Raw genomic sequence first — 13645 nt, forward strand, 5'->3', positions numbered from 1 at the left:
GATCCGTTTGTCAATATCAACTGGTCCAGCAATTTCCCATCTTCAGACACGTCGGCCTATCTGAGCTGGCAGATGTTTAGACAAGATTTTATAAATTGTTCAATATCAGCCCATAATGAACCCCAACTGACCATTCCAAAGCAGCTAAAAGCATCTAGGATCTCCCCCGCTGGGATCCAATAATGCTCTCACGCTGGAACATTATTAATCATGGAATAAAATATAGATGAGCCTCTTGAAAAATAAGTGTATGATTGATTAAAGGGCAATCTAAGAAGCCATTATTCTTGTTTTATAACCGTAAGTTATATTCACTCAATTTATCTTTGGGGAAGAAATAAATGATTGTTCATTTCTTTTCTGAAATTATATTATATTGAGATTCATATAATTTTGCTGAAAATTAAAGTGATATATTTGGTTCCTTTATGATTCTAATCTAGGAAAATATGTTACTTGACTACAAATTTCAGATATGGTTTATATGATTTGGAATGTGGTACACAAAAAGGGGGGGGGCAAAAGATCAAGTTGTTTTAACTTTTGAGGGTTAAAGGGGGAGGGGAGGGAGTGGGAGTGGGGAGAGTTATTGAATAGACAATTTTACACTTCTGCAAGATTCTTATACTCTGTCTATGTGGACAGATTAAAAAAAAGAGTTAAGCAATTATCTAGGGAATGTGATTAATGGAGATAACCACTTTGGACAATTTAGGCTTAAAAAACATTTTTCCCCTCAGTTGCTTTTATTTCCTTGTGTATGAGCCTAGATTATCAAGATTATTGTCTCTTCTCCCAATTTTGTTTACCTAGGAGATAAAATGTAAGCTTGAACCAGAAATAAATACGTTGTGATTCTATGATCAATCATAGGAAAGATATTTTTTAAAAAAATAATCACCTTTATAATACCAAGAAGAAAGAACACTCTTTTATGCTGGGGGAATGGAATTTATATGACTAAAAATTACTCCATATTCTTTCACTGGCAATAAATTTGTGTATACATATTAAATATATACAATATGTATATATGTGGTTCATCTACCAAAAAGCATTTTTGTAAGGGTCAAGTTTAAACCCCATACTTTATCTAGAATAGCAAAAAATATAAAATGCAGTGACTTCTGTAGTCAATTTCATCACTGCTGTCTCAACCAAATTATTCTTTTAGGAAAAATGAACCCAAAACACCATAGTTGCAGACTAGTCTGTTTTTATTTACAATTAAAGATATAAATTAGTAAAGAATTCTTGTTAGACAACCAACAAAGATTGTATAACCATCAACGTTTCAAATAAAAACCAGGCAGAATTTATTTACAAAAAGATCGGATTCCATTGCAATACAACTTGCATAAATTACTAGAAGCTTTATATCATTACAAAAATAAATATCAAATTTGTTTCCACTTTTTTAAGTACTCAAGTTCTTCAATCACATTTTATTATCTCTACTGTGTACATCTTTTACAAATAAATTTTACAGTAAATCCTATCACACCTAGAGAATATATACCGTGGCAATGAAGTGATCAATTCAAGATATCCTGAGAAAAACAGATTGTTTTCAAAAGTCACACATACATTGGGGAAACTATACTAGACCAACAAACTCACATATGTCCAACAAAATTCTGTTTTTAAGAATTAGAGTCTGTAGATTTAATAGTGCTCTGTGGGTTCTTCTTTTATACAGTGGCACAAGATGTGATTCCAGATTTAGAGATTTGTTCTATATATTAGCTCAGGGAGAGATGATGGCTTGCTGACTTTTTTTCAAAGCAATTGTGACACCTACCTGTGGACCAAGGAAAAAACCAAATCATCCAAAATCCTTCAGTTACAACTTGTACCGTTAAATTAGAAAAAAAAATAGGCATTCTAAAAAAGTTTCATCCTCTTTGTTTTCTTCATAAAAGACTCCAAACATAAAAACTATTGTCTATCATTCAGGCAAACATAGAATATTTTTTTTAGATGCTGCTATGAATAAGGTAACATACAATATAATATCTACTCCATCTGGACACATTCCTGGATATGCTCACTGAAACCTTATTCCTGGGTTTTCTTCAGTTTTACTATGTAACTATCATCTATAAAAGTTACTTGATATGGGAAGTTTCAGCAATGCTTCTCTAATCAAACCAGCCATGCTTATTTTTAGGATTTTATGAAAATTATGTGGATTTTAAATAATTAATGAATCCCTTGTCATTTTAAGGATGTAAAGTAAAACCACAGTTGCAATTAATACATTTTTTAAATAAAAAATTGTTTGCATGTGCATATTACACATATACATTTTTTTTGCTGTTGAAGGATGTGATCCTTCAAATAGAATTGGAAAAATAAAGGAAATCTATAGTGACTCTCCCCTCTCCTAAGTGGGGGAAAGAATACCAGAAAAGAGCATAATACTTTGCAATCAAACTCCATGTAATGAAGCAAGAAATAAACATTAAGCAAGTTTACAGCTGCGCAATATGTCTTGGATCAGATCCCAAATGATCAGTGTAATAGAAAATGTTCCCACTTACTCACATTCTGTCTGATTGCACTTCTATAGGTAGGGTTGTACTCCTACTGTGCAGACTTCAGTGGAATCTGTCAAAATAGAACTGTCAGTTAGTCACAGGACACAGCCAGCTAACTAGATTATACAGTGTATACCAAATCTCACAGTCGCTCCAGATACAGACTTATGCAGTTTGGAAGACTGCTCTATCTTATCATTAAAATCACCTTGAAAGTTTGAGTAAATTTCAACGTCTTCCAAATTTCATTTTTCTCTTAAAGTCCGTTAAAAAAGAAAAAGAAAAAGAAAGTCCAAGACACTTATTCTAAGGTTTCTGAATAGATGGGAGATGGGAAAAAGAGGAGAGAAAGGAAGACGATTTAGTTATAAAAGGAGAGAAGGGAAGAGGTTTTTGTTTTTGTTTCGTTTTGTTTTAAAGTTTAAAGGTTCGTTTCCTCCAGGTTTCTGAGAGTAAGTATTATTGTTTATCTCCTTCAGGACAAAACTAGAGCAGAAAATGATCTTAAACTAGTCAGTGGAAAGCCAGAACGATTCTGTTTTTACCAATCAAAACACACAAAAGGCTAAATGTAAAACAGTGACTGCCCAGGGGCTCTAAGTTTAATTTGCATTTCGTTCTAACTTGTCACCCCTGGAACTTGCAAAAAACAGCTGAGGTGATTTCAGAAAACAGGCTGAGAATATTTTCATTTTCTTATTTCAACCAGATCTGGTGAGAGATTTGAAAATGCACACCTTTTAAAACAATCTTTAAGATCAAATGAATGGTGAATCTTACCAGTTTTCTTTCCCACCCTTAGGAGGAGAGGTTCCTTTATGTGACCTCATTTCACAGGACCACAGATCTCAATCTGCTTTGGTCCTTCCTCCCTTTCCCACCCCAAATCCCCCAACACACACACACACACACACACTCTTTATGTTAGCGTTCTTTAACTAAGGAAGAGCTTGTGTATGTATTTTTCTCCAGAAGTTATTTTGCCTTTAGCAGGAAAAGAAAGAAGCAATCATTCACCTACCTTTCTTAGGCTCATAACTAGAGGGCCTGTAATGTGGCTCCAGCTGGTTAGTGCTCGTTTTCAAAGAGTCACTGCTCTGCTTGGGAACAGAGCTAGTATTTAACACAGTCTGACTCAATCCCTCGTTTGAAGCCACTGCTGCTGAGTTATACCTCAGGATCCCCTGGCTCTGAAGAGCGTTAAAGTTTCCATAGTTTGTGTAGTTGCTGTAAAAGGGCGAAGTGTAATAAATATGTCTTCCGAGGAGGGAAGAAGGGGAATAAGCCGAACTAGTGTGGGACGTGGAGGAAGGGGTAGCCGAAGTCAAAGCAGGTGGGGGACAGCTTTGCCCCATGCTCTGATGCTTAAGGTCCGAGGTGGCGATTTCTGCAAGAGACCACAGCTTGGGTTTGATGGCCTGGGTTTGGGAGCTCGGGGAAATCCTATTATCCAAAGTCGTTTTGTTGGAGTTCCGGGAAGCGTCTTCGTGGGGGTGGCTCAAGAGAGGAGCTTCCACGCCCGTGAGGGGCGAGGAGGTCACCGGCTTCGTCGGGGGGAGGTCTCGGTCCCCTTCCTCGTCCTCCTCGTCGTCATCCTCGATGTCATCGTACTTGTCCTTCGACTCGGAGCCCGACTCGCACAGGGTGTCTCCTGCCCTGCAGGGCAACTTCTCTCCGTCTGACTCGGCTGAACAGGAGTGGTCTGTAAGCGAATCGACGTGCAAGCTGATCCCTGAGAAGAGCCAGGGCCAGACAAAACAAGGGCAGTCAGTTATTTACACCATGATGTCTAAAGGGAGAGAGCTCACACGCACCGGACTGCTCCCCCCACAGCTGCACAACATTACTTGTAAACAGGCCGGTCTGCTTTGAACAACAGTGATACACATAACCCTCCCCCCGACACACAGACCACCCCCCTCCTTCTCCCAAGGGCTGCCACGTGCTGAAGGGTGGTTGGCCTTATAAACCAAATGAAATACCCTTAAGTGCCCGTCTCGGCAGTAGAAAACCCAAGCGCGTCAATATTATCTGTTAAAGGTAAAGACTCTTATCTGTGTGGTTTAAAATTGCCAAGATGGGAAGAGTGAGGGCGGGGTAAAGAAGATGGTGTGTAGGTAGGCCCCCCCCCAAAAAAAAAACCAAAACACTCAACTATTTTCACCCTTTGGATTGGAATAACTGCAGAAACAACTTCACAGTTTGGAGTACTCCAGTACACACTCCCTCCACACAACCTCCAGGAATGTCGGACTTTCCCGAACCTCTGAGCGGGAGAGAGCTCTACTCTGACTTACTGACCTTCGTCCTCAGCTGACGTTTCGTTGCTCTCCTGCACCTTGTCTGAATTTTCTTCTTTACTTCTGGCCCCGTCCCCTTCGTCTTCGTCCTCGTCTTCGCTTTTGTTCCGGGGAGCCCAGGTCATCTTATTCTCCTTCTTGAGTCTCCGGCGGGCGTTGGCGAACCAGGTGGAAACTTGGGTGAGGGTCATCTTGGTGATGATGGCCAGCATAATCTTCTCCCCTTTAGTGGGGTAAGGGTTTTTGCGATGCTCTTGCAGCCAGGCCTTCAGGGTGGCGGTGGCATCTCGGGTGGCATTTTTTCTGTAAGCCGGGTCATTCAGCTGATAAGGATAAGCGGGACTGCCATAAGGATGGTAGCTGATAGCCCCCGTCATGCCTGTCGTATGAGCATCATAAGGTGAGCCCTGGAAGAGAAAACCGTAGGGAGTGAGCAATTTGTTATGGTTATTAGTAAATATTTTTTTAAAAGGCGGAAGTGATCTCAATTTTCTCTTAGATTTCTAATCTCCAATTCATATTTCAGTATCGAAAACTGACCCCCACACCCAGCCCAAATGGCCAACGGTTGCATTTTTAGTCATCGAAAAATGCCTATCTCCAGACATTTCACTTTCTTGAAATTAAATACGTTCCCCAAATCACTTTCGAATCACACAGCCTTGGGGAGGGCAGTAAGCCTACAGGTAGTTTCTTGATATCTAAATTTCACTCCAAGGTTCAAATGATGCTTCACCCCACAGTACTTTCTCACCCCCCCTTTTAGCCATAGAAAAACACAACAAAGCCACCACTTAGCAATTCACTGCACTAATGCATTGCAAATCCAATTTGCAAATCAGAAGATATGCACCGTTTCAAATTGTTCAAATGTGATGTAATTAGCATTTTAACTCGCCCTTTAACGTTTAAATTGCGGTTATTTAAACGTTCCGAATTCTAGAAAGTTGCAGATATTGTAGTGGAACTTGATAACTTGTCAGCACATCTAGGAATTCCACTGAGGGTGTGGCGAATAACAATCGCAATTTTACTTAATGGCCTTAATAGCCAGAAATACTTTTCAACTTCCCGGGACTTAGCCACCACAGTTGCAGAACCAGAAAGTCCAAGGAGGGATTGATTTCGTATCAAGATAGATGGTAATACAATTTATCTCAAGTATTTTTAAAAGAATAAGGTTGTACAATTAGGCAGGGAGATAAAGACAAAAACAAATTCTGAAAACATCCCTTATATTAGAGATTTTATTTATTTTTTTTCTTTCTTTTTAAAAAGGATTGCCATGTCAACAGTGAAATCTGAAGCTGCAGACTCCTCAACGGTCTTGTGTGGGAGCGGAGCACACAGATAGCAAACAGATGCGCCTTTTCATCCCTTAAAATCCAGTTAGACCATTAGCACAAAAGCATTGAAAGTAAATAAAAACCGCACGGGGAGGACGACCCTAAGGTCCGCTCAGCAGCGGACTAAAAACATACATACATACACAAACGCTCTCTCGCTCTCTCTCTCTCTCTCTCTCTCTCTCTCTCTCGCTCTCTCTCTCATATGCAAACACACCCACACACTCACACACACACACACACAAACTCTCCAACATCCAGAGTGCACTTAATTGCTCAATCTATATTCTTTTATACAATAAAATGAAAGAATGAACTTAGTGCAGGAAAGTAGAGTGGATTAAAGGGGAAGGTCTGAGCGTTGGCAGATGACTTCCGACCTGAGAAGCGAAGTAAAAGCATAATCTACCCATCTCCTCTTCTGTTATTTTTTCTGCTCGCCCTTAAAGCTGACGCTTGAAACTAATAAGCAGTCTCTCTCTCTCTCTCTCTCTCTCTCTCTCTCTCTCTCTCTCTCCTCTCTCTCTCTCTCTCTCTCTCTCTCTCTCTCTGTCTCCTGCGTTACCTTACGATTGTGGTCTTTGTAAGGTAAATAGCGTCTGTAGATCATCTGATACTGGACAGAGATGAGGATGGGGATGAAAATGAGGGTAAAAGCAGCAAGTAATGAACCAGGACGAGGAAGAGGAAGAGAAAATGCGGGGAAAGGCCGAGGCATCTCCGCAGTAGTTACCATGTAGGAAGGGAATCCCGTGGCGGGGTCTGTAGAGTACTGAAGTGGGCTGGTGAAGCCGGTCGCAGCCTGCGCGGTGAAAGCCGCAGATCCAGGGTACGGACTGAACGCCGAGCCTGAAGAAGACCTGGCCAGCTCCTCGCTCCTTGGCGCCGCCAGCGCCGAAGCCCCGTAAGCTGGGCAAGAATAAAGAGCCAGAGAACCGGGGGGCTGGTAGAGGTAACCCTGAGGATAAGACATGGCTTAGGCGTGCACAGGAGCAGGGAGGGGGCGAGGGGGTCACCGGCCCTGGCTCTGCTTCTGCCGCGGCGGCTGCTGCTGCTGCTTGCTCCCTCTCTTACCTTTCCCCTGTTGGCTCGGTCTGTATATAGTTATGCAGAGAATTAAGAATTGTTATATGTCCCCCCCCATCCACCCACCCAAGAGAAAATAAGAAGAATGATCAGCAGGGAATAAGAGTGGGGGTGGGTGGGGGTGGGGGAGAGAAGAAGATGAAGGGCAGAAAGTAGAAATAAATCAATCTGATCAGAAAACTAACCAGGACGAGAAGTGCATCTGGAGAAGTGAGAGTGAGGGGGGGAGGGGGGGAGGAAGGGAGGGGGGAAGGGGGGGAGAAGGGGATTAAAAGAAAAAGACAGAAAGAAAGACGGAAAGAGAGAGTGGAAGAAAGGGCGAGAAGGAGAAAGAGCCCCCGGAATCAGGAAAGTGGCTGCGGCTGCGGCTGCGGCTGCGGCTGCTGCTGCATATGGAGCTCTTTCTCAGCCACAGCCAGCTCCCCCAGCGCCTGCAAGTCTGTATTTTGGGGGAAGTATAGAGAGTCTGAACTGAAGAGTTGAGGGAAGGAGCGCTCGAGTTTCTGAGGGACATTGGAAAACGGAGCTGTCCGTCACGGCGGCTTATCTGCATATTCAGACGGACCCGCCCCCCTCCTCCTCCTCTCGCCTTCGCCTCTCACAGACAGGGGAGGGAGGGAAGCGCAGGCTTTTGTAATGCAAGCCACCCTCTCTGTCTGCCAGGGAACACACTGCTGAAGCCAAGGGATGATACTGCTGAACAGCCAGCCACTCCGGACTCCTGCGCTCGGTTGCGCGCGACACACACACACACACACACACACACACACACACACACACACACACCCCTCTCTCCTTCTGTCTGTCTGTGTCTGTCTGTCTCCCCCTCCCTCTCTGTGTCCCTCTCTCTCTCTCCCCTTTCCCTCCCTCTCTCTTTCCCTCCCTCCCTCTCTCGGCGCGCGCGCCCTTATATTGTCACAGTTTAGGATAAAAGGGGGAAGGGGTAGAAACTCGGCCTGTCCTTGCGTGTTGACAAAAACAGTCGGGGGATTTTTCTTCCCTTTCCCCCCGCCTCACGGTAGCTGTAGCCCAACTTTCTAATTCCACTTTGAGGCGTAACTACTGTCCCAACGCCATTCAAATATGGAAGGATTTTCTTAATTAGTCATAAGGAATTCTAGTTTTAAGATTTTTTATTCAGGGCACTTCCGAGTTTATTTGCAGAGCTTTGAAAGAAGGCCCAGGTGACTGCGAAGTAATTCAGTTTCAAGGAAGATCAATTAAAATATTTAGCACATAATTATTCTCTTACCTGTGGAAAAGCGAAGAGGGTAGAAAGGCAAGGAATCTCTGTGTTCTTGACGGACTATGGGACGGACATCCCTAGGTTCTAATCTAGAGTAACCTGATTGAGGAGAATTCACTTGTGGGAGTAGGCTGCTGAGAGGATGTGGTTAATTGCGTTTGGACCAGTATTTTTTTTTAATTTGCTTAACAAGGGGGGTGACTTCCAGTGTTTTATATTTAACTTCTCCAGATTGCAGCAGATGCACGCTTTGCTTTTCACTTTGTGCTCCCACTTCTGACTAGCCGTTTTCCTTTTATTTGAATATTAACCTGATGGATATTAAATCTATTTCTTTCCAAGCTTTCACTGTGGTGAAGAATGCATAGCTGTGTATTCCACCCTTGCATGTACAAGCCATGGATGTTTCCCCGGTTCTCGTCTCTCTTCTCCACACTCCCAAGCCTTCCCTCCTTGTAATGTATTCACCGCTTCCATGGAGGCCCCTAATTTATCACTCTAGGTTCTAAATCCCCAGTTACATTCCCAAGTATTTATTTAAACTCTAAGGTTTTAATGAACTGTTTAAGAGCTTTCAAAAAAGTAGTCTCATTCCATTTATGCAGAAAATTAAAGTCTAGAATTTAGCCCATGTGTTGTTTTAAGTTAGCATTTACCGTGTGTGTGTGTGTGTGTGTGTGTGTGTGTGTGTGTGTGTGTGTGTGTTCTAATGAATCAATAAGTCTCTTCTTCGATACTTTGGCTAGGGAGTATTTCCCTCTATTTTACCAAGCAAAACGCCTTTTTTAAAAAAAGTGTACGGGCAGCGTAGGTATTTGTCTATTTGTGCAAATACTCTGGATAATTATGATTAGCTTGACCAAAAAAAAAAACCTCGCAATAAATCAAATCAAGGAACTTTGGGGAATTTATTAGGAGCCGACAGGAACTTATGATGGAAACATCTGACAAATTTGTTAGTTAGCAAAGGTAGTTTATTTTTAATCCATTATACACAACTCTAATAAAACGATACCGGTGGAATGGCAGGGTTTAATGACCTTCCTAATAGAGGGGGTTGCTTTTTTAGAACCCGAAGATATTACAGTTAACCAGATGAGTCTCCACTAAGGTTCAGTTACAGACAATATTGTAGCCCAAAGTGATTTTTGTTCTTCATAGAACCACATCCCTTCTCCACCTATTCCGACCCCAGCCCTGTACCTTCTCTCCACTTTTCTCAGCATTGGTAGAGAAAGAAGAAATCTGGCTACCAGACAGAGAGTTCATTAATGTACACATCTATCAGATGGCCTGTAGGAGAGGCAATCCTTAGAGGAGGGGTGAGGGGTGAGGGTCTCACACCAACAGGTATTCTTCATTAATTCGAGACCTATACTCTTAAAGAGCTCAAATATGAGAGAAAGTTAGACTAAATAAACGGCCAACACGTCCTAGTGGTTTGCAGAAAAAGGCTCTTATGCATCTTTCCTTCATTTTCCCTCTCCCCCTCCCTCACCTCACTATTTGGCTACTCGTGGAGATATGTATGTATATTCTGAGTGCACAAGGAAACAGGACCCACAAACTCCAGAGCTTTTATAATGCACATTCATATTTAAAAAGTTATATGAAATAATCGATATCAGGCGGTTGCATCTGAATAGAACATTGCTGTGTTTCTCATACTGACTTTTATGCGTTTGGTGGTGTGCTTTACAGCTGCAGCAGCTGGGGGTTGGGGAATGCAATATTAATTATCACATCATAAAGTCAAACTTGATTTTTCCCCCCTCAGTCAGACTGAACAAGTTGCAAACTGCAGTTTTGCTTTCGCATTTTTTTTTTAAATTTAGGAAAGGACGTCCTTTCTCCCGCCCCCACCCCCCAGCATAGGTGATGTAGGTAAGTATTTGTCTAGGAGAATGGATTGCTTTTAGTGCCTCCTGTTTAATAATTAGTGGTGCAATTCAGTTTGGGAATACAGCGGTCGTTTTGTTTACATTATAACAGGGGATTAATACTATTAAATGAATGCTACAGTTATGACCCGGGGAGAGAGCTTTAAACAAATACCGGGATCCCATGCTTATACTCTGTAATTGAGTTCAGAGAAGACACTTGGGGTAAATTATTACACATAGAAGGAAAGCATGCCCTGTTTGCCATATATAGTTCACAATTAAAGGGATTTATTACTTTCTTTTTATTTTTTTTTTGCATTTCTTGGCGAAAAAAAAATCCTCTGACAAAATGCTGAAAATGGAAAAAAAAACCAGAATAGTTAACAAATACAAATAATATATTAGATTAGTAGTATGTTTTGGCTCATTTCCAAAAATAATAACTTAAATGCAAAAAAGGGCTAATTTTTGCCATAAGAGATTAATGGAGTATGATATTTCCATTTCAAAAGACAAGTTCCTGCTTTGGTTTGATTTGCATGTTTTGTATGGCTTCAGAAAGGCATGATCTCTGCCATTGGAAGAAGAGAGAACCCTGAATTATTATAGAAACACTTCCCATTTGAATTAAGAGAATATGCTCTGGAAAATAAAGTCTATGCTGACGTCAATTAAATGTAACAGGACAATTTCACTGACTCAATACTATTTCTCACTTTAGACTAGCATTTATCATTATATATCCCTCTTATTTCTCCGTAGTTCACTGCTTCTGGATTTGAAGATGTTTGCGGGGCATTTCCCCCCCAGCAATTTTGCTCCCTCATTGAAATCTAAATTTTCATTAGTCCTGCTTGTCAATAATAAAAATCGTCTACCTTGCACTATTAAACAGTAGAATAGTACTACATGCACTTTTTATTGGTAATAACTGTAGCAAATTAAAATGCCTACACACAGACATTAAAACTTACATACTGTATTGTTATCTGAATATATAATCACTATGTCAGGGCACTACCCCTCGATTAAAGTAGCATTTGCTTTTGAATGTTCTTCTTAACTTTGTTAACTCTGGCTGTAATTAATAATACACCAGATGAAAATAAGATTTAGACTTTTAACCTCATGACCATTAAGGCTTTGGAAGACAAGTTTTTACTTGTTTGGTTCTGGGGGGGAGGGAAAAATGCCATTTTTAAGTTGTTAGGTCCTTCACATCACTAGAGGGAAAAGTTTGAAGGGAAACAAAATTAGGAGTCAGATTTGATCTTTCTGGTACTACAAGAATAGTGTACTAATGGGTTGCAATCTGAATTTCTTACTGGCTATGTAAGTGAAATCTGTATAGGTATTTGCATACCCACATTTATCGCTCTGCGGATATAGAGTCTTTTTTTTTTTAATTAGACTTCATCAGTTCAGAGTTTGAGCCAAACATAACTCACTGTGGTGCAGAGTAGAGATATGTAATAATTTTTTAAAAAAATGTGCTGTTTGAAAGAAAAAAAAACACGTGGATTTTGTGGATTTCCTGCTTATTTGTTATGCATTTTTTCCTTCTTCTGTTTGAAACGCATTTAAAAACTAGCGACACTATCATATTTTCGAATTACTTGTCAAAACACTGGGCAATTCATTTTAAATAACAATGCAAACTTCTCAATTTAAACTAGCGATCCATCCATCTGCAGCAAAGGTACTCAGAGACACTTGTAAAGCTCGCTTGATTGAAGAGGATCTTCTCCAGAAAGAAGGGAAAAAAAATGTTCTGGGTGAAGAAAGTCTAGACTGATTACTTATACCTAGAGGTTTCCTGGGTCATGTGGACGCATGAAGGGGAAACAAGGAACTATCCGAGGAACTATCCACTTCCTCCCCATCTTCTGGATAAAATGTTAGTTCAGGCTGAGTGTGGGAGGGGGCGCTGTGGCAATGACTTTTCCCATAAGCTCTTCAACACTCGCAGCGTAATTGTTTATGTAAGTCTCTTCCCTTGGGTTCTTTTTCATATTTTAGTCATTATTTCTAATAACAATACTACCTAGCGGTAGCCCCTGACATATACATTAAAAAAGAGGATTATTGGACGGAGTTAGAGTCACTCAGCTACTGGGTCGTTGCTAATTTATTTTTAATTCCATTTTAATTCAGTAAAGAAGAAAAACAATATTTTAATACAACGTGACAGCACATTACAATTTTTTTATTTTATTTGAATATCCAAGAGAATTGTTAGATACCATAAGCTTCTATGAAACACGAGTTTTCATTTTTGGTGGATGGATTCTTTGTGTGTATGTGTATTAATTTAGAAAGAAAAGTAGTGACTTGGTCTATTTGCTTTTGAATGTAGAATATATGCTTTTAAGTGACAATAACATTGCTTTTCATATATCACATTTTACTTTAACTTTTCCCCTTCTGTATAATAGAGTGTGTTAGAAAAAGACAGATAAACAGTCAAAGAAATATTTTAGAAAGCCTAAAGTAGGATTTCTATAATTTAAACTATGTTTAGCACAAATTGAATACTAAATCCATTTCCTTTTTACCTTAGTGTGTGTACGCCAGTGTGTATACATAAAATGCCACATAAGCATTTAAGTTATCTACTGATGCTTAAAATTTTCCACTCAAAAATTAATTATACATATATAATAAAATCTGTTCAAAGATAGAAGTATAATTTTTTAAAAATTTACTTCGAGTGATAAATGAATTTGGTAAATTGTGATTTTTAAAGTCTGATTCAGGAGTCCCAGCAGAATTTCAAAAGACATATTCTAGGGAAAATTTTCATTTCCTCACAAAACATCAATGTTTCTATAAGATGCATGTATAAGTACTCTCACACTTCAAAGCCATGCAATGCTTAAATGCTGGCTTGCAAAGATGCATCCTTGGCTACGTTGTGAAATGTGTGCAAACAAGAACAACTTGAACTTTGGTTTTTAATTTTAGGCAGGTGATTTTAAAATGGATTGACTTGAGGGCAAGACGGCTTATGCCTTCAAAACTCTTAAGAAATGTGCATTCAAAAATTGTTCCCCTTCAAGCGTTTTCATATTCTCAATTTCAATTCTTCATTATACTGAATTCTCTTTTCTGCCACATTACCTCTAAATGTTTTCTTTAATGGGGAGGGGGGGGGAACCTTTCAACACTCCATATAATGGTTATACTGAAACAACAGTTAAAGAAGGTGTTTGTGACTTTTCCATTTTTCTTGAACTTTCTTCTG

The 13645-nt window shown here is 40.1% G+C and overlaps 1 protein-coding gene across 3 annotated transcripts; it reads right to left on the minus strand.

Moving 5' to 3' along the window:
* Positions 1-1199: 1199 nt before the first annotated feature.
* Positions 1200-7848, minus strand: IRX2 (iroquois homeobox 2). 3 transcript variants are annotated; one of them, XM_020973923.2, is made up of 5 exons: positions 6920-7848; positions 4842-5247; positions 3562-4242; positions 2548-2610; positions 1200-1801 (listed from the first exon to the last, which is right to left on the minus strand). In XM_020973923.2, the coding sequence occupies exons 1-4, from the start codon at positions 7157-7159 to the stop codon at positions 2567-2569; spliced, it is 1371 nt and encodes a 456-aa protein (XP_020829582.1). In that variant the 5' UTR covers positions 7160-7848; the 3' UTR covers positions 1200-1801; positions 2548-2566. The 3 variants fall into 3 exon arrangements, with proteins under 3 accessions (XP_020829582.1, XP_020829581.1, XP_020829580.1); XM_020973922.2 differs by having other exon boundaries at positions 2544-2610; positions 3562-4272; positions 6920-7844; XM_020973921.2 differs by having other exon boundaries at positions 3562-4272; positions 6920-7843.
* Between the last annotated feature and the right edge of the window lie 5797 nt (positions 7849-13645).

The sequence above is a fragment of the Phascolarctos cinereus genome, unplaced genomic scaffold (assembly GCF_003287225.1).
Source record: "Phascolarctos cinereus isolate Bilbo 61053 unplaced genomic scaffold, phaCin_HiC Scaffold_4;HRSCAF=312, whole genome shotgun sequence".
Lineage (NCBI taxonomy): Eukaryota > Metazoa > Chordata > Mammalia > Diprotodontia > Phascolarctidae > Phascolarctos > Phascolarctos cinereus.

Excerpts from the sequence above, each read along its gene's own strand:
- IRX2 (XM_020973922.2), bottom strand. The coding sequence starts at position 7,159 with ATGTCTTATCCTCAGGGTTACCTCTACCAGCCCCCCGGTTCTCTGGCT. Across the intron at positions 4,273-4,841 it reads AACGTCAGCTGAGGACGAAG|GGATCAGCTTGCACGTCGAT; the intron begins GTCAGTAAGTCA and ends GGCTCTTCTCAG. Across the intron at positions 2,611-3,561 it reads TAGTTATGAGCCTAAGAAAG|ATTCCACTGAAGTCTGCACA; the intron begins GTAGGTGAATGA and ends CTATTTTGACAG.